Genomic DNA, 17589 nt, shown 5'->3' with positions numbered 1-17589 from the left:
AGAGAAAATACGAAACAGATTTCGTCACCCGGGTCGGTTTTTATTTGTCTTGACGCAATTATGAACGCATTATAGGGCGCGCTGCATGTGCGAAGATGCTGCCTTAGGAAGCCTATCGATAACAAATTCGTAGTGGCACCTCGCCCATAATTAGTAGACAGGACGTCTCGATTCAAACAGGGGAAGCTGGACACGACAAACTTCCAGCATGCCTGGCAGACCGCTGCTTTTCGACTTGCGCGGTCCGAAGGAGACCATCTGTAGGGCATGCTTGCTTAGTCTACCAAAGCGAGTGCCACAGGCATGGACGGCAACTTACAGCAGCGCTGCGAACCGCAGACGAGCGCCGCGCACCCAGGCCAGGAGACCGTCTTCTTTGCGCGCCGCGCGCGGCAGGGCGGCAGCAAGCGAGATCGATGACACCGCGATGCAAGAATACATGGCAGCAGCAAGGAATGCAACCACAGTCAACGCCAATATTTCGGGCCTGGACGGAGGAGTTCGGTTCTTTGAGCAAAGCGGGCAGACGCGCCAGCAGCTCCCAGACGAGACGGCTTTTCAAAAATCGATAGATGCTTTCGATACGAACGAGCTTAAAGGAGCTCTCGAAGATATGAAGAACACAATAAAGGGCGAGGAAGAGAAGAAGGCTTTTAGCGAAGTCATGGGCCAGCTCGAAAAGGTATTTGGCCAAATCGAGGGGGGCAAGGACCTGGAAAAGTTCACAGAGCAAATGGACGAATACTCGAGATCAATCGACCGAGAGATTGAAGAAGCGACTTCCGATTTACCACAAGAGGTGCGCGAGTCGATAGACCTGGGCCTGCCCGAGTTATCGGAAGACCTGCCACTTCCACTCCGTGGCATGAAGAGCTCAAGCCCCCAAGTTGTAGACGGCCCTTGGTCGCTGAATCAGCGGCGCAAGATTGTTCGTCTAAATGATGCTATTACTCGAGTTCATAAAAGCATGCAGGAGGTGCCTGGACCGGCAAAGAAGGAAATTGTGGCTATATACAAAGCATATCATGCGGCAAGACTCGCTCTAGCTCACAGTTGGAGCCATGTTCCCCTCGAAGTGTGGGACTTTGTCTGGAAAGTCTTTTCTGTCGACGAAAGCATCAATATCCACCGGCTTGCGCACATTTCCATGCTTGCTAGAGACATGAGTGAGGCCAAGGTCCCATTCAGTCCGCCGCAGCAGCTTCTGGCCATTGAAGCCATGTTTATGGAGGGCTGGGAGGATAGGGCGGTGGACAGCTGGAGGCGATGCATGGGCACACTGGGCCAGGAGAGCTCTGAGACTTACAAGGAGTTTTGGGAGCTTGGCGTTCGAATGTACTGCAGGACCGGAAACTTGGAGCAAGCACAGAGAGCTGCCAAGAAGCTCGTCGATAAGCGTATGGACGCCCGCATTCTCTTGCCACTTATTCGTTCGCTGTCAGAGCAGAATACAAAAGAGAGCAGGCAGCAGGCTTGGGATACCTATCGGCATATGCGAGACTTGCTTGGAAAATCAATGAAGCTCGGCGATTACGACAAGGTTGTGGCCTACTTTCTGACCACAGGCCAAACAGAAAATGCGTTGTACGCCTTTGTCGATATGATGAGCGACGGGCAGATTGACCTGACTGTGCAAAAGTACATGCCCTCTGTCATTGCCAACAAGTTCTTCGTTGGCAAGTGGCTGAAGCGCTTGATCGGCGCTGGTGACGTTGATGGAGCGCACAGTGTGTTAGAATTCATGCGCACAAAGGGCGTCGAAGCGTCGCCCATTCAGGTCAACGGTTTGATCGGCGCCTGGCAGCGCTCTGGCGGGGCCCAAGATCTGGAGAGGTCGGAGCAGGTTGCGTGGGAGATGATTCAGAACCGCATCCAGTTTGTCCAGGCACGAAAGACCAAGTCAAACAAGGACCTGAAGAAGACGAGCAAATCTGGACCGGCATCGCTACCCCGCGCCACGCTCGAGACGTTTTGCATCCTTGCCGAAAACTACCGCCTGCGCGAGCTGCACGATCAGCTCGGGGCCTTGTGGGATGCTTTCCGCGACTCGGAAATCAGCCCCGACGCATTCATGATGAACCAGCTTCTGGAATCGCACATTCAGGTGGGCCAGCACAGCAAGGCCCTCGAGCTCTACGACTTCCTCGTCACGGAGCGCGGCGTCAAGCCCGATCCATACACGTTTAGCGCCCTGTGGAAAACGCTGGCCGTGAACCGGATGCACATTCTCTCGCCTGACATGTCGGCGGCGGCGACGGCGTCCACGCGGCAGCTATTTGCGCAAACGGCAGCCTGCCGGTCCGTGTTCGGCGCCGACGGCATGGACGGGCAGCTCGCGCGAAAGATCTTGCACTCGTTCCGCCGCATCCGCGACCAGGCGGGCTTCGTCGTCGCGCTGACGGCGCTGCGCGACGTCTTTGCCTTTGTGCCGACCGAGATGCTCGTCCTCGAGCTCGTTCTCGGCACGACCAAGCTCTCGTGGGACGCGCCGACGCAGCGCCGCAAGCTGTTGCACGCCAAGCGCGACATGGAGCGCGACCTGATGAGCTGGTGCGCGGGCGACATAGACAAGCTCGAGGGCGAGAACAGGGGGGTCGCCCTATTTGAGTATCTGCAGAGGAGCAGCCTGGCGCAGCTGGGTGGCGAGGAGGCGCGGGAAGCACTCGCGGCTGCGTCCAAGGAGATGGGCGTGTACGATATACTAAGGCCAGATATGATAACTGGGGTTGTTGAGCCTTGATATGTGTGAGCTGTGTACTAATACTGTTTCATTACTACTTTCCGCATAGAGTTTGCATCTTGTATATTAGATCAGATGTGGAATCTTGTACTATACTCATTTCCCACTTGAGATGATAGACTACCCAAATGAAGTCGAACTGCATATTCTCCTTCACTAAATGATACCAAGTAACGAATCATATAATTATACGATAAAATCAAATACTGTTGTATCTGTATTGGTCACTATGCAGCCGCTGCCCGCGTCACATCCAAACTTTCCTAGCCTGTCAACCAGGACACAAAAATCAATTTAACAATAGGATATAATTTGTGCCTTTTTGAGTAACTCCAACGCTATGCAAAAAAAATCAAAAGACGGAAACCCGTCCTCCATCACGACAGGTCCATGGTGTCGCCATCCCCCGCCACGTCGCGCATCTCGCTGTCGACCGAGCTCAGTCCGGAGCTACTACTCCCCGACGAGGACGTCGGTCGGCCCTCTCCATTGACGCCTTGACCATGACCTTTGCCGCCCACGCCCGCGCCACCATTCATCAGGTCCGGGCTGCGCTGCGCGATCCACTCCTCAATCGTCGTCACGGGCCCGCCCTCGACGAGCACCTGCGAGCCCTCGGCGGGCCTGCCGAGAATGGTGCCCTGGAACTTGGTATCGCCGGCCGCTTGATTATGTTTCTTTTTCAGCGCTGCAATTCACTGTTAGCTTCTTCTTTTCTCTCTCGCGACCTTGCAGAAAGAATAGTAATGTAAAGATGGAAAAACTCACCAGACAGGTAGTCTGTCGCCTCCGACTCGCCGTCGGCGTTGCCAAACTCCATGAGCTCCTTCATGCGCTGCCCCGCGAACCACTCGACGAATTCCTCGACGCCGCGCATGTCCTCCTCGCCGCGCCACGCCTCCTCGGCGACGGTGCGCTCAGCGCCCAGCGCGCCCACGTCCTGCAGCGCGAGCCGCACGTCGGTTATCGTAAAGTCGTCGGCCGCCTGCGACGGGTCAGCCGCGTGGTTGCTGGCCGCGTGGTGCGCCGTGTGCTGGCACAGCAGCAGCATGTACCGCGCCGCGAGGTCGGTCAGGGCGTCGAGCACCGCGGGCCGCGTGGCGTGGTAGCCCGTCGCGCGCAGGATCTGCAGCATGGCGGGCCGCAGCAGCGCGTGGAAGAAGGCGGGCGGTGTCGCCATGGCTGTGTGAAAGGGTAGTGTTGCTTTGGCGTAGAGAGCGGAAGAAGGTGGGAGGTTTCGTTCGAAAAAGATGGGGATCGATCGCGGCGTGGCTGCTCCTTTGCTGCGCGGAGAGCGAGAGGGTGGTTTTAATCACTCAAAGATAGTAGTGGGGGGTTGTCATAAACCATGTTCTAAAGCTCCCCTGCAAATCAAGCGTGTCGTAGGTGTGCGTCGTGTTGGCGATGCTTGGTTTTCACGTTGTGTTGGTGGCTCGAATGGAGCTCTGCTTGGTCGTGCAGCACTGCGATCGGCGCAAGGCTGCTGAGCATTGAAGCCGTGCCAATTAGGCGGCAAGCCACACTTCGCACTGTACGAGTAAACATTAGAAGCCTGCCTACAACCTGGCTCTGCAAAAGGAAAATGAAGATGATCGTTGATTCATTTCATTTATTATATCCTGAATTGTCTTTCTTGGAGGATCTTTTCATTCTTTTCCAAGGTTACGATGATACACCGCTGAATTTGTTGATCCAGTTCAGCACCTCTCTGTGCCAGACCAGAGAGTTCTCCGGCTTTAAAACCCACTATCTTCATATTAGCATATGCGCTTGTCTGTTACATGGACGCATCCTATTACTTACGTGGTTCTCGTCTGGGAACATGAGGAGCCTGCTAGGGATGTTGCGCGCCTGCAGCACGTTGAACATGGCCAGGCCCTCAGCGACACTGAGACGGTAGTCCAACTCGTTGTGGATGACCAGCATGGGCGTCTCCCAGTTGCCAGTGTACCGAGCGGGATCCCACTTCTCGTAAGTCTCGCGCTTCTCCCAGAGCGTGCCGCCAAAGTCGTGCTCCGGGAAGAAGAGCTCCTCGGTGGACCACTGGCTCAGGGTCGAAAAGACGCCGTCGTGGCAGACAATGGCCTTGAACTTTCGGCCAAGAGGGTGGCCCTGGATCCAGTCTATTTTTACACACGTCAGTGACACATTCATGCCATGGAGAAGTTTTGGCAGAAAATGACTTACTCATCATGTAGCCGCCGTAGGACGCGCCGAGGGCAACGGAACGCTCAATGTCTACATAGGGCATCTCCTTCTCAATGTACTCGAAAGCCTTGACGAGGTCCTCATACGGCGCACCACCCCAGTTCGAGGCAATGGCATCGGTGTGAGCCTGTCCGTAGCCAGTGCTACCGGTAGGGTTGGGGCAGACGACTATGTAGCCCTGCTCGGCAAAGATGGCCGGGTTCCAGCGGGTGCTCCAGTCGTCCACCCAGGCGCTTTGCGGGCCGCCGTGGACAACAAAGGCGAGCGGGTACTTTTTGCTCTTGTCAAAGTTGGAGGGGGCCATGCATAGAGCGTGGTTGTCGTAGCCGGCCGAGCCAGGATACCAGATGTCAAAGCACTGCTCCTTGGTCAGGCCAAAGGCCTTGCCATTCTTGGCGCTCGAGGAGACCTCTGTGACTTTCTTGCTCTCGTGATCCAGGGTGAAGTATCTGGAGCTCTCAATGCGGGATCGTGATGTGACGAAGAGGGTCGTGCTGTTGGCCAGGAGGTGAGCGTCAGAAACAGCGCCGTCCTCGAAAATGGGGACAGGCAGATCTTTAGCCTCGGAAGGAGACGAGGGTACCTTCCACAGGAGGACTTTGCCGTGCTGCTCTGCAGTGAGAATCAGGTGTTTATTGTCGGCGGTCCAAAGAATGGAGGAGGGGCTGCGGTCCCAGCTGCCTCTGTCGTCGCTGGCTGAGTAGAAAGTCTGAACGTTTTCAAGATTCTTAATGTCCGGAATCACGAGCAGCTGGTGCTTGTCGGCCTCGTTCTGCTTGTCCTTCATGCGCAAGAATGCAATCGACTTGCCGTCGCGAGAAAACGTAGGGCAGTGGCTGTAGCCGACGAGGTTACCCGTCTTTACAATCTGCGGCGCGCCGGGCTCCTCGGTAAAGGACTTGAGCGGCACCAAGTACAGGTCCGTCTTGGTGTAGCGGGCCAGGTTGAGCGTGGGGTCCTTGGCGACAAAGGCGATGCCTTTCTCGTGAATGTCAAAGTCGGAGGCGCCCCCAAATGGTCCAACGGGCGAGGACAGCTCGATTCCGGCGAGCAGGCTGAAGCTATTGTTCTCGAGCGTCCACTTGCCATCCTTCTTCTCCAGCTGGCCGTACCAGAGCGCGTTTTCGTTCTTGGTCTTCCAGGTGTCCCAGTGGCGGACAAAAAGCTCGTCGTAAATCTTGCCGCTGGACAGCGGCTTCTTTTCGTCGGCGGCGAGGAACAAGTTGCCGCTGGGCGCGGTGAGGGCTGCAGTGACGAGCGCAACTTTGCCGCTCGACAGAGTCTTGGTTTTGGCGCTGGATAGGGCACCCCGGAAGCGGTGAATCAAATTGGGTCTTTTGAACAGTTGTCAATCGGACTGTCAAGCTAAGTGCTGCAGCGTATCCCATGACTTACTCGGATGTTGGCGCTTCGACATCCTGGTAAAAGAGCTTGGTTCCGTTCTCGCCGCCCTTGAAGAAGCCGACTTCGGTGTTGCTGATCCATACGGGATCGCTGGCGCCCGTGTCCTCGGAAACGAGGTGTGAAGATCCATCCTTGACGCTGAGGGTGCGAATCTGGGCAGACTTGGAGTGAGTCTCGAAGGAGTAAGTCGACACCTGGTTCACAAGCTTTTGTTTAGCGCTCTGGGCAACATGTGCGTATTGGGCCTGGCTGCGGCAGCGGATTGGGTCAATGCGACAAAGCCTACCGTGTAAAGAATTAGATCTCCTCTAGCATTGGGCACACCAGCAGAGCGGCGCGGAGCCGCGATGAGCACCTCGGGGGTGAACTTGGAGGCTTGAACAGTCATGCTGGCTGAGATAGGCGTGTAAGCGGGTTTCGCGCTATTTGTCTAGACGTGAGGCAATCGCAATTCCTCGTCAATGTCATACAGAGAAAAGAGCCGGTAGAGCAAAAGCAAGAAGAGGGGAAGGACAAAGACAGCTGTCGTGGCATGAAGCGGATCTCATAAGGTAAAGGAATAGACCAGGCGGCCGTTCCTTAGCTCCAAAGCGGAATCCAGCAAGGTTGGTGGCAACCCCGCATCAAGTAGGGCGAGCACCCAATTTGTAAAGTGAACCCCTCACCAGCCCCTCACTTCAGGCGTCTGGGTGTGACCTCTTTAACTTTACATTAGCTTTGATCAAATCATTTCCTTGTTCTTTTTCATTTGCAGCCCTCCTTACATGGTGGCCCGCTCGAAATGTATCTTTGATTCTCGCTTATAGTAAACGCCGTCCGACGGTGCCGCAGACCTAGCTTTGGCCTGTAACAAATTGATAAGTGAGACCTAACTGCTGCTCGGTACATATGCTTCCATAATTGCCGTCCATTATGAATCGCATTGGTATTCCAGTCCTTCTCATACCAGGGTGAACATGAGTCGGGAAATACCGATGCGGATACCAACTTGGGTGAGCGTGAGCTCCGCCGCCTTTTGCGTTTAGATGACCTTCCGAGTTATGAAGCAAGAGGGGTCCGTGCGAAGCATGCAATGGCGGAGCTCGTTTTATCAAGATCGCGTAAGAAGGACACTCGCTGCAAAGCGCCGGCTTTGTGAGCTGCTTCAATGCGCCGCAATCGGATTCAAGACTCTGGACAATTTCCGGGGTTTGCCTTCCATGGTGAGACTGCAGTGTCACATTCCCATCGTAAGCGATAAATCTCCGCAAAGAAACTGTATTATATCGGTATATCCGTAAACGCCTTCGCAAGTCGTGCTCATGTTGTAAAATACAATAAAAAGTGTAAAGCAACGGCCTGCCCGCTCTACTTTCTCGACGCGCCAAAGGCGGTGCGCTTCTTCGTTGTAGCCGCATCGGTCTCGCTGTCTTCGGTTTCTTGCTGCTGCAGCTGCTGCTTCTTCTTCTTGGAGTTCTTGGTGCCACCACCAGCGTTGGGCGTCGAGCCGGAAAAGGATGCAGAGACGGGTGTTGGCGCGGCTGACCCCGGTGTTGATCCCGGCGTTGCTGATTCCTGTAGACCAGTTAGTTATAAGTCGCAGCAGAGAGCACGGCAGCGGATTGGCGGCTCGTACACTGACGTTGGGCCGGTATGAAATGGAAGATCGCGAAAACACGCGGTTCTGATCCATAGGGCCCGTCTTGCGACGCTGCGCTGCAGCGCCGCTGATGCCCTTCATATAATTATCAAACCCGGTTATGATATTACCGCTCGGCGTGTTCTCCAAATAGGCAGACTCCTTCTGGACGATGCCCTCTTCGACTTGGTTCTGTGTTTGGAAGCGTCAGTACTCGCAGCACACTCAATCGAGTCGGCGCGCGCGCTGCGTCAGTTGTCTGGATTCCGTACCAAGCGTCTTTCTAAAAGGCGGCGCTTCTCGACCAATTCTCGCACGCGCGCTTGCGACTTTTTGTATTCTGTCGTCGTCGGTTGCGGGCCTTCGCCGGTGCCCGTGTGCTTGTTGTCTGCCATTTTCGTCTCGCTCGGGGGCGTCGGGTCTCTAGGCGATACGATAGCTCTATTCCGATATATCACACAGATGGTAGGCTTAGGATTACGCGCAAATCCTGCGCTTTCGATGTTTATGGCGCGTTGCGTGATGGAGAAACATTCGAGTCGTAGGCTGGCACCCCAGAAAGTTGAAGCTCAATGTGGGGCGAGCGCATTGAGAGGAAGTCTACAGCAGTACGTGACGCGACAGAGCATAGTCAAGGACGCATTAAAATCAGCCAGGTCTGGAATTAGAATTACAAATCTTCTTGATTCAAATAAGCAACTTGGGTCAGATGCTCTACGCAGCTATAGCTACCAATGATGCCGTCCCAACGCCTAGCTCTTCAGCATCGCCCAATTCAAGCAGAAACATGGACCAAGTATAATACAAAAGCTGTCTCTATGCGACTGTTATAGCTTAGCCATGGTGGGGATTTGCTTACTTCGTATCCTGCAATCTGTCCAAATAGAATAATGATGGCTTATGTGAAATTTTGCGGCTCATAGTTCTTCATGCTGAACGATACTGCGGTAAGACTACGCGTTAGCGATGGGGATTCTGCAAGGTCCAGGTCTTGGCCATTCCCTCCGTCGTGTTCTTATCACATGACTTCTGTGTCGATTTCTTTGCCTATACGATCATGCAGTGCGGAAGCGCGGCTATCAACCACGGCCAGGCGATGCAGATGCAGAGGAGCTGTTTCGCCGGCGAGCTGGCGATCTCCGACCACCTCGTCGTCTCTCGGGCGTATCCTTTGATGCGCTCCTGCTCCTTCGACTAGGGCTTCGGCTTCGACTGCGACTCCGACTCCGGCTCGGGCTACGGCTCAGGCTCCGGCTGCTCGATGAGGAATAGCTTCTAGAACGACTGGACGCAGATGATGCAGATGAAGATCGACCTCTGCTACGAGATCTACTTTTCGAATCTTGTCGGCGCACCCTCTTCGCAGCAGGTGACCTAACGCTGTCTCCACGTCGGCCAGATCGATCTGCATCACGTCGCAGCGAGCGTGATCGGGATCGGGATCTCGATCGCTTGCGTTGCTTGTTCTCACGTCGCGGCGAGTATCTTCTTCGGCGCGGGGCTGGAGATCGGGAGCGGCTGCGCGATGACGAGCTCGATCGCTTGGACGAGGAAGTGGAAGGCGAGCGCCGAGGTCGGCGGTCTCGTCCTCGTCCATGTTGCGGTCCATCACGTGCGCGCGGCACGTAGCTATCGCCATTGTAGGGAGCCCTGGGTCCGCCGCGTCGGGCATCGGGAGATCGAGATCGCTGTGCAGGTCTAGGTCCCCCACGGTTGTCGAACCCACGGTCATTCCAGCGCCCTTGGCGGTTATCGCCTCGATCTCGCGGTCTGTCTCTTCTTTCTTGGTCGTGCGACGGAGGCATATTGCGGTCACGTCGGTCGGGTTCATCACGGCGCTTTCTAGAATCGTCGACCACTTTCCCCTGCTCCAGCTTGGGTACGTTAGCATTCCGATGAATTATGCATAACTGCTCACTAACCTTTTCTTGCATAAGTTCGAGCTTCTTGGCTTCTAGCAGCTCTTTCGGGACGCCTTGAGGGCTATCCTGCGCGCTGAGGAACAGCTTCCATAGTTCTTTGCAGAATGGCGCCGTGTCTTTGTCGAGGAATCCGGTAAGCTGGATCTGGAGTGCTTTGATATCGGGCTGGATCGAATTTAAGAGGTTAGCAGATAAAGAGAAGGCCCGACGAAGCACATACGTATCTAGGTCCCTCGACTAGATTGAAGCACATTTCGATGACGACGTCATCCTCGTTTCCTAGAATCTCGGAAATGCGGCTGGCGATCCATCTGTTGAAATGTTAGCGCACGCGACGAGCTGGTCAGTTGCGGATGCACCAACTTCTTCATAACGCCGAGGTTCACTTTCTGCATGTCCACTTTCTTGCTAAATTCCGGTGGGAATTTGGTCGTTTTTAACAACCGTGCATCAGTTCTCGAGGCCATGGTTGCTACAATTTGGGCGTAGGGTGTGATGCAAGAATTGAAAGCTTTAGTCGCGGAAATGCAGCAGAAAGCTGCTTCAGGCACTCGCTCCGAAAAGTGGAGGGAGTCGCTACAGGCTGAGCCCAGGCCCTGGAGCCGCTAACATCATCAGACTGTAGTGACGGGCTGCAAGAGACATAAAACTGCAGCTGCAGAAAATGGAAAATTGATGTCTTTTATTATCGCCATTGCTCTTCAGTCCAATTCAAACGGTTCCTATACCTGTGTCATGCGGTTGTAGCAAACCTCCGCCCAGGCAAACCTGGCGACGTAACTCAGCACCCCGCAGCTCCCACCACACCACTTACTTAGCTCTGAGGCGACTAAACTTGCGGCCATCATCTTCTACGACTCCCAGCTCAACGTTGCACGTAGCATGGGCTTGCCTTTACCAATGAATAACTTGCACGCTCCAACGGTGCCTTCTGGGCCTACAAGTGCGCCTACGACCAACGGGACCAGCAGCCATCTGAGCTTCACGGAGCTCCAGCAAAAGAAGGACAATGTGGAAGCTGAGCTGAAGGCCCTTGGCGCCGTCCTCGATTCGGTGGGTAGAGCCACTTCATCGATGAATACTCCTGCGATAGTTCATTGCTAAAAATTAGCAGCATGCGGTTGACATGAACACGCCTCTTCTCACACGAGATGGATTCCCGCGCTCCGATCTCGATGTTGCCCAGAGTAAGCGGCATCACTAGCCAGCTCTTTCACTTCTAACAAGCGTGACCAGTTCGAACCACAAGGGCGCGAATTATCCGTCTTAAGAATGACTACAAGGAGATTATGGCCAACGTCGAAAAATTCCTGCACGAGCATTTTGCAAGCGCGGCGGAGGGCACACAGACAAACACGCCAGCAATAGCTGGTGCATCTGGGATATTGCCCGACAGCGATTCCCAGCAACTTGACCAGCCATTTGCAAAGGTCAACAGTGTTGCAGCCAACAGCCCTGCAGAGCTGGCAGGCCTCAAGGCGGGCGATGAGATTCGCAACTTTGGCTATGTCAACCGAGCCAATCACGATGGGCTCAAGAAGGTAGCGGAATGTGTTCAAGGAAACGAAGGAGTAAGTCCTTTCTACTCTAGATTAGGCCGATTTCCTCTAACGTCACCTAACAGAGCAACATTTTCATTAAAGTGTCACGACCCTCTGGTGTTACCTCGCGGGAGGAACTGCGCTTGACACTCACACCGAGACGAGACTGGGGCGGACGAGGCATGTTGGGCTGCCACATTACGCCGATGTGATGACAGCCCAAGCATAGATGTATGATAAGTCGGTGCCGTGATAGAATGATAAATTGACCATCTTAAGCGAATGAGATAGTGACTGCTTTGGGCCCGAGAGCAGAATGCCCAACGGGTATTGGTAAGCAGGCCCTGCTTAGGCAGGACGGCTGCCTACAGCTACTAGCTTGTTCCTGGTCGTTTCAATGCTTGATCCATCTGCAAATCGACCCAAATTTATTGCTTTGGGCATGTTTGTTTGATTTGGTCACGCATGTGGCCGACATCTTACGGAACTAGCTCCCAAGAGAGAGCCGCTGCGGGCCGTCTGTTGGTGCCTAGCCAGGTAGCTCTAGGTAGGCGGCCGAGGCTCGCGCGATAGCTTCGTATGTGGCAGCAATCAAAGCGGCGGCAGCTTATGATCAAACGATGAGCTGCGCCTGATTCAGGCGAGTTCTCATCAGGCTCTTTCGCCACGCGGGCGAGAACGGTCCTTTGTACGGTGAGAGAATGAAGAAACAAGGTCAAGGCTAGGCGCACAGTCCAGCCTACTACCCAAGTACCTTATTAGCGGGCTATTCGCAATTTACAGCTGTGGTGCCAGCGTGCCAGGGAGCTGGTACAGGGCGGCAAAGCCGCAGGTGCCTGGTACCTCCCCAGGCAACTATCTGCGGTAGGTACCTGTTGAATGATGTCACGTGCGCCGGCCCGCCCCCAGCGACTGAATTTTTTCGTTTGATAATAACTCCCTTGCCCGTCCCTCCCCGCCGCCAGCAAAAACACCAAGGTTGACCGATTTGTGCATTTTCAACCCTCCAGGCACAACCACCTCTCCACGATACCCCCCCAGGTAAATCCTTCTCCTGCCAGCTCCTCCACGCTCCTCGGATCTCGATTCGAACCGAACGAAGCACCCACGGCCCTGATTTCTACCTGCCCGCGAGATATTAACCGCCCCTCCAGAACCCCGCCTTGTTTACATCTTCCACAATCGGTCCTGCACCGCCCGACTTTTAAATCTCAAAATGGCTGAGCAGCAGACTCCTACCTTCAAGCTTGTGCTTGTCGGTGACGGTGGTACCGGCAAGGTGCGTCTGAATAAGGACGATGATTTTTTTTTGGTCGCAAACGGAAAATGCCCCGCGAGGATGGATGCCAGCATGATGTCACCGCTTCGTGCCACCACTTCGCCTGCAGCCCGTTTGCGCGGTCCATGAATCGATTTGACTAACCAAAGGCTTTCATCAGACCACCTTTGTCAAGCGTCACTTGACTGGTGAATTCGAGAAGAAGTACCTTGCTACCCTCGGTGTCGAAGTCCACCCTCTCGGCTTCTCTACCGTAAGTCGCCAGGTGCGAATCGAGCAAATACGATCGCAGCAACTAATACATAGCAGAACTTTGGTCAGATTCAGTTTGATGTCTGGGATACCGCCGGTCAGGAGAAGTTCGGTGGTCTCCGTGACGGTTACTACATCAATGGCCAGTGCGGTATCATCATGTTCGATGTTACCTCGCGCATTACCTACAAGAACGTTCCCAACTGGCACCGTAAGCACCCATCACTCTTCAAACTCCAAGGTTCCATGTATGCTGACTCGTCGTAGGTGATCTCGTCCGTGTCTGCGAGAACATTCCCATTGTTCTCTGCGGTAACAAGGTCGACGTTAAGGAGCGCAAGGTCAAGGCCAAGACCATCACTTTCCACCGCAAGAAGAACCTTCAGTACTACGACATCTCCGCCAAGTCCAACTACAACTTCGAGAAGCCCTTCCTGTGGCTCGCCCGCAAGCTCGTTGGCAACCCCCAGCTTGTTCGTATACCCCCGATATCACTTTTAATGGTGCGTAATGAAGCTGACCACAGACACAGGAGTTCGTCGCTGCCCCTGCCCTGGCTCCTCCCACCGCCCAGGTCGACAAGGACCTTCTTGCCAAGTACGAGGAGGAGATGAACCAGGCCGCCACCACTGCCCTGCCCGATGAGGGCTCCGATGACGATCTGTAAACGACTCGATATAAGCGCGAGCCGTACTATGGGCCAGTTCGATGTGTTTCACGGGTGATGGAAGCTCACCACTCTTCCGTGAGGCATGTCGATGGCCGAAATGACCACTTTACGATACAGGATGGGAGAATGTTCAGAATATGAGATACATTGAGCATGGTAATGCCGTTCGTGTCCCGTTTGGGACAGGGAAAATAAAATGAGCAGGGAAGCATAAATTGCTACCAACCGTGGCGATACATCTAGTTAGACTACTATAAAATTCAACGCGCCAGGCGCCATTGCTTTGGCTGAAGACTTTTTCGCGCTTTCGTTCCGCGCTTGTGCTTTATTACCACGGCAATCTTCAGCAAGGGTCATTTGCAGTTAGTGTGGGTGTTACCCTGGATAGGTTGGGCATATCATCTGCCACGTTTGCAGGGCCTCCAGTCTCCCAAGTTGGGTTGGGGCTCGTCATTTGCTTGTTTTCTGCATTGTTGTCGTAGGAATGAAGGTTCCCGCGAAGCCTTGCAACTTCATTGCTGCAGGTCAATCGAGATATGAGATGAGATTGGAGGTCCACTCCGCATGCCGACATCGTGTAAGTGCCCAGGCTCGTACTACACTGTAGTGGTATAACAACACCAATGGAGCAGTCAATTGCAGAATCCATGCAAAACATGAGGCACAAAGTCTTGAAGACACTGCAGAGCTCGGGAATTAAAAACGTGGCAGCACACTGCGACGCTTGTGACAGCCAAGCGCGACCCTGGACTTTCGGACGCGTAGGGGCACGAAATTCATAAATCCCGAACAGCGCAGCATGGACCAATTTTGTGCAAGAAAACAGACGTCCGCCGCTTTTGAGGTACAGCACTAGCTGTACAGATATATATGGCCAAATGGCTATCCCGTACATTAGAAATACAGAGGTTGACGTTGAAGCCGCGATCCCTGCATCTCACGCATCGTCCTGCAAGGTATTGAGTAGTAGTGTTCATAGCGACACGCCCCAGAGGAAAAAGCGACAGGGGTAATAACAAATAGGCAAAAGGAAAAAGATGGCTGAATTGCTCGGCAACCGAGGACGAACGCGTCTCGCGTGTGTGCTTTGCGGGGGCGCTCTATTTTTTTGCGAGGAGAAACCGGTGTGCACACAAGTTCTGCGAACCCCTGCCGCATGCATCCACTAACAACCTTGTCCAATCAGGCCGTAAATGGAGAAAGGATGGAATAAAAATCACATTCAATTAAAGACGAGGCTGGGCTGACAACTCGGGGAAAGAAAGAAATATTACTAGGTACTTTTTATAAAGCTAGAGTCCACCGGGGGTGTTGATCCGGCACAAGACAATTCAGCCTAAATAATGGTGAACTGCTCAAGACGGCCGGCGGACCAGCACAAAGTAAGAGGGTGCGGGAAAGCGCAAGTAAATAGAGGGGGGATGGGTGCTGGCTAAGATATACTTGATTGGGATCGCAGTAAAGAACAAAGGAAAGTCGGCGCGGGCGACACGCATACTTGGGCAACGGGGGAGAAGCGCGTGTAGACTTGGTCCTGCCACGAAGAAGGTTGCAAATCCTTTAATGTTCAGTTTCTCTCCACGTCTGCTTTTTTCCTTTGGCCGGTTTCATGTGGACCACTTTGCAGATGTGGTCGTAAGCCTTTTGGACATGTTTCGCGTAGTCTGAGTGGGCATCTGTGATCTCCATGGTGCCGTTGGTGCAAATGGTATCACCGTCGTTGCAAATGTTGAGGCTCCTGACCGGTTCAAGATTGCCAAATTTGCCCCCATCGATCGTCTTTCTAACAAGAGAGATGCAAAGAAATTTGCCCGCGTTAGCGCATGTCACAACCCCAGGCAAGCTAGTTACCGCCCGGAGAGAGGGAGGGGGGGGGGGGGGCTTACCGGGTGTCACCAAAGGTGACAACGCCCTTGACATGCCAGAAGTGCTTTTCTGATAGCTGATCGACAGCACCATGTACGACGGCGGCGCCCTGGCTGTAGCCGCCCAGGATAACAGGAGTGTACGGGCATTTCTTGTTCTCCCAGACCTGTTGGACATAATCCGTCATATTGGCGATGGCGGCCTCGGTGGTTCCCTTGGGAAGGAGAACGTCTTCGACGCAGGCTGGGTAGTTGATACCCTGGATCTGGGCGAGGTTGAATTCTTCTTTGAGCATCTTGGCCAACTGTGGACCGGGGGATGCTCCCTGTAGAGAGAGAAAGAGAGAGAGTTGGTTAGTCGGCGGGTTTATTTTCTTGCATTTGTGCGTGAGAGCTGTAGGGGAGAAGTAGAAGAAGCAGAAACGGAAAGAAAGAAGAGAAGAAAGATGAAAAGTTAAAAATAAATACCATGTTGCCTTCCTGATCCGTGCCGCGAGCCCAGAGAAGTAGCAAGCCCGGGCAATTCTCCGAATCCTTGTGATCCAGGTTAAACTCGTTAGCTACTGTCGGGTCGACAGGTGGTCCCTTTTTCTTGGGAGCGGCCGAGGCCAGGGTGAGAAGAGAGAGGAAGATGACGGCCTTCATTGCTAGTGGCGAGTGGCGAGTGATGTTACTGGATGAAGAGAGGAGTGGTCTTGATGGTGAATCAGAGAGGAAGTTTGCCGGATGAAGAAGAGAAAGGGAGGGGAAGGGGAAATGGGAAGATGAGTGCAGAGTCGTCGATTTATGTATTGAGAAGCGAAGTTAGACTTTGGTATCGACGGGCGCCACGAGGAGACGCCACGAGAGCTTACGACGGGCGTCTGTCGAGTCTCACTGACTAGTGGCGAGCTGGAATAAGGTATAGTGTATGGATGAATATTTTATGCTTTGTGTTTTGTAAACGCCTCTGACGCTTATCACGATGTCGTGAAGGTGGCTGGAGATGATACAAGAGGTGGCGACATCCAGAAGGCCTTGAGCATGGCTTGGATATATACTGCGTGCAGCGTATATCGGATACATGGAATTATTCACCGATGAGAAAGTCGACTGGAGATTTTGTATTTTTGTGTAAGTTTGTTTTCTGTCTATTAGCCGAGAGTTGGCGCGAAGCTAGCGACGTCTTATTTCGAGATTCGCCAGTCGAGACGGAGGAGAACTAGTCCGAGATGGCACTGCCAGATCTTGGCTAGGGCGTGGGGGTTTGTCTCTTGCATCGGTGCTATTTTTGCGATTTCTTTTTTAAAACATTCAAGAGTGCCAGCTCGTTTCTGCCCGCTGCGAATGGTTACATGTACAGGGTATAGAGTGTCTGCAAGTATAGATCTGGGCGAGACGGCGCGTGATGCACAGGATGGATTCGAAAGAAAGTTTTGTGGCTTTGTGCTGCGGTAAGAGATGCGATATTGTGACGACTGAATTTTTTTCCTCGATTTTTTCAATAAGCCTCGTAGGAACAACTTGTGTCTACGCACGACTTGTCGACGATGGAAAGCTTGGTCCACAGAACGTTGAGCGTACACGCATGTGGATCACCACTTAAGTGGCATAATAAAGCGACTCAGATCGATCTGCAGAGTACGGGCATTTTGACACTTGGCTGGACGGGGAACAGGTAGCAGGCAGCAGGCAGCATAATTGTCGCATCTGGCTCCCTGCTGTACGACTCCATCGGCGCTGCAGGTGTAGCGTGGTTGCTAGGGAGGCGGCGCGTTTTCTTGCTTGTACATGAATATTGTATAGACCGAGGCAAACACGCGCGGAGAGGATTGATCTTGCACAGCAGCAGCGGGAGAAAAGAAAACACCAACCTGCGGTTGTTGCCCGCAGACAGGCAAACTCATCCGCAGTCCCCAGACAGGTAGACTCATCGAGTGGTACAGTGGCTGCAGGCAACGCAAGCACTATATTTTTATCGGTGAATTTTGTTTTATTTTTACACAGGTATTTACGAGGCGAGCGCTGGGAGCTGACCACCGCGGCCCAACGCGTGTTGACATGTTTCCTTATTTGGGCATGGCCACAGGCGGCGGCGCGCTGTGATTTGC

At 53.6% G+C, this 17589-nt stretch overlaps 9 protein-coding genes across 9 annotated transcripts; 4 read left to right on the top strand and 5 right to left on the bottom strand.

The window, feature by feature from the left end:
• Nucleotides 1-208: 208 nt before the first annotated feature.
• LMH87_005073 (uncharacterized protein) lies at nt 209-2740 on the top strand (the record flags this gene model as incomplete). Its single annotated transcript, XM_056202725.1, has 1 exon — nt 209-2740. One exon carries the CDS (start codon nt 209-211, stop codon nt 2738-2740), a length of 2532 nt encoding a protein of 843 aa, XP_056058253.1.
• Nucleotides 2741-3117: 377 nt separating this feature from the next.
• On the bottom strand, nt 3118-3920 carry LMH87_005072 (uncharacterized protein; the record flags this gene model as incomplete). The annotated part of the gene is made up of 2 exons (XM_056202724.1): nt 3118-3428; nt 3509-3920. The coding sequence occupies 2 exons, from the start codon at nt 3918-3920 to the stop codon at nt 3118-3120; spliced, it is 723 nt and encodes a 240-aa protein (XP_056058252.1).
• Nucleotides 3921-4402: 482 nt separating this feature from the next.
• On the bottom strand, nt 4403-6886 carry LMH87_005071 (uncharacterized protein; the record flags this gene model as incomplete). The annotated part of the gene is made up of 6 exons (XM_056202723.1): nt 4403-4486; nt 4544-4863; nt 4928-6282; nt 6344-6546; nt 6639-6745; nt 6823-6886. 6 exons carry the CDS (start codon nt 6884-6886, stop codon nt 4403-4405), a joined length of 2133 nt encoding a protein of 710 aa, XP_056058251.1.
• Nucleotides 6887-7699: 813 nt separating this feature from the next.
• Nucleotides 7700-8365, bottom strand: LMH87_005070 (uncharacterized protein; the record flags this gene model as incomplete). The annotated part of the gene is made up of 3 exons (XM_056202722.1): nt 7700-7906; nt 7968-8162; nt 8243-8365. The coding sequence occupies 3 exons, from the start codon at nt 8363-8365 to the stop codon at nt 7700-7702; spliced, it is 525 nt and encodes a 174-aa protein (XP_056058250.1).
• A 684-nt stretch (nt 8366-9049) lies between these two features.
• LMH87_005069 (uncharacterized protein) lies at nt 9050-10359 on the bottom strand (the record flags this gene model as incomplete). The annotated part of the gene is made up of 6 exons (XM_056202721.1): nt 9050-9083; nt 9326-9740; nt 9787-9844; nt 9893-10057; nt 10113-10203; nt 10256-10359. The coding sequence occupies 6 exons, from the start codon at nt 10357-10359 to the stop codon at nt 9050-9052; spliced, it is 867 nt and encodes a 288-aa protein (XP_056058249.1).
• A 415-nt stretch (nt 10360-10774) lies between these two features.
• On the top strand, nt 10775-11645 carry LMH87_005068 (uncharacterized protein; the record flags this gene model as incomplete). Its single annotated transcript, XM_056202720.1, has 4 exons — nt 10775-10945; nt 11007-11079; nt 11129-11463; nt 11517-11645. 4 exons carry the CDS (start codon nt 10775-10777, stop codon nt 11643-11645), a joined length of 708 nt encoding a protein of 235 aa, XP_056058248.1.
• A 253-nt stretch (nt 11646-11898) lies between these two features.
• Nucleotides 11899-12575, top strand: LMH87_005067 (uncharacterized protein; the record flags this gene model as incomplete). The annotated part of the gene is made up of 3 exons (XM_056202719.1): nt 11899-11970; nt 12229-12297; nt 12444-12575. The coding sequence occupies 3 exons, from the start codon at nt 11899-11901 to the stop codon at nt 12573-12575; spliced, it is 273 nt and encodes a 90-aa protein (XP_056058247.1).
• Nucleotides 12576-12649: 74 nt separating this feature from the next.
• On the top strand, nt 12650-13631 carry LMH87_005066 (uncharacterized protein; the record flags this gene model as incomplete). The annotated part of the gene is made up of 5 exons (XM_056202718.1): nt 12650-12712; nt 12873-12965; nt 13022-13175; nt 13232-13437; nt 13497-13631. The coding sequence occupies 5 exons, from the start codon at nt 12650-12652 to the stop codon at nt 13629-13631; spliced, it is 651 nt and encodes a 216-aa protein (XP_056058246.1).
• Nucleotides 13632-15194: 1563 nt separating this feature from the next.
• Nucleotides 15195-16144, bottom strand: LMH87_005065 (uncharacterized protein; the record flags this gene model as incomplete). Its single annotated transcript, XM_056202717.1, has 3 exons — nt 15195-15417; nt 15521-15825; nt 15968-16144. 3 exons carry the CDS (start codon nt 16142-16144, stop codon nt 15195-15197), a joined length of 705 nt encoding a protein of 234 aa, XP_056058245.1.
• Between the last annotated feature and the right edge of the window lie 1445 nt (nt 16145-17589).

This window comes from Akanthomyces muscarius, chromosome 1 (genome assembly GCF_028009165.1).
Source record: "Akanthomyces muscarius strain Ve6 chromosome 1, whole genome shotgun sequence".
Taxonomy (NCBI): Eukaryota; Fungi; Ascomycota; class Sordariomycetes; order Hypocreales; family Cordycipitaceae; genus Akanthomyces; species Akanthomyces muscarius.
This window is presented reverse-complemented; position numbering and strand designations above follow the sequence as displayed.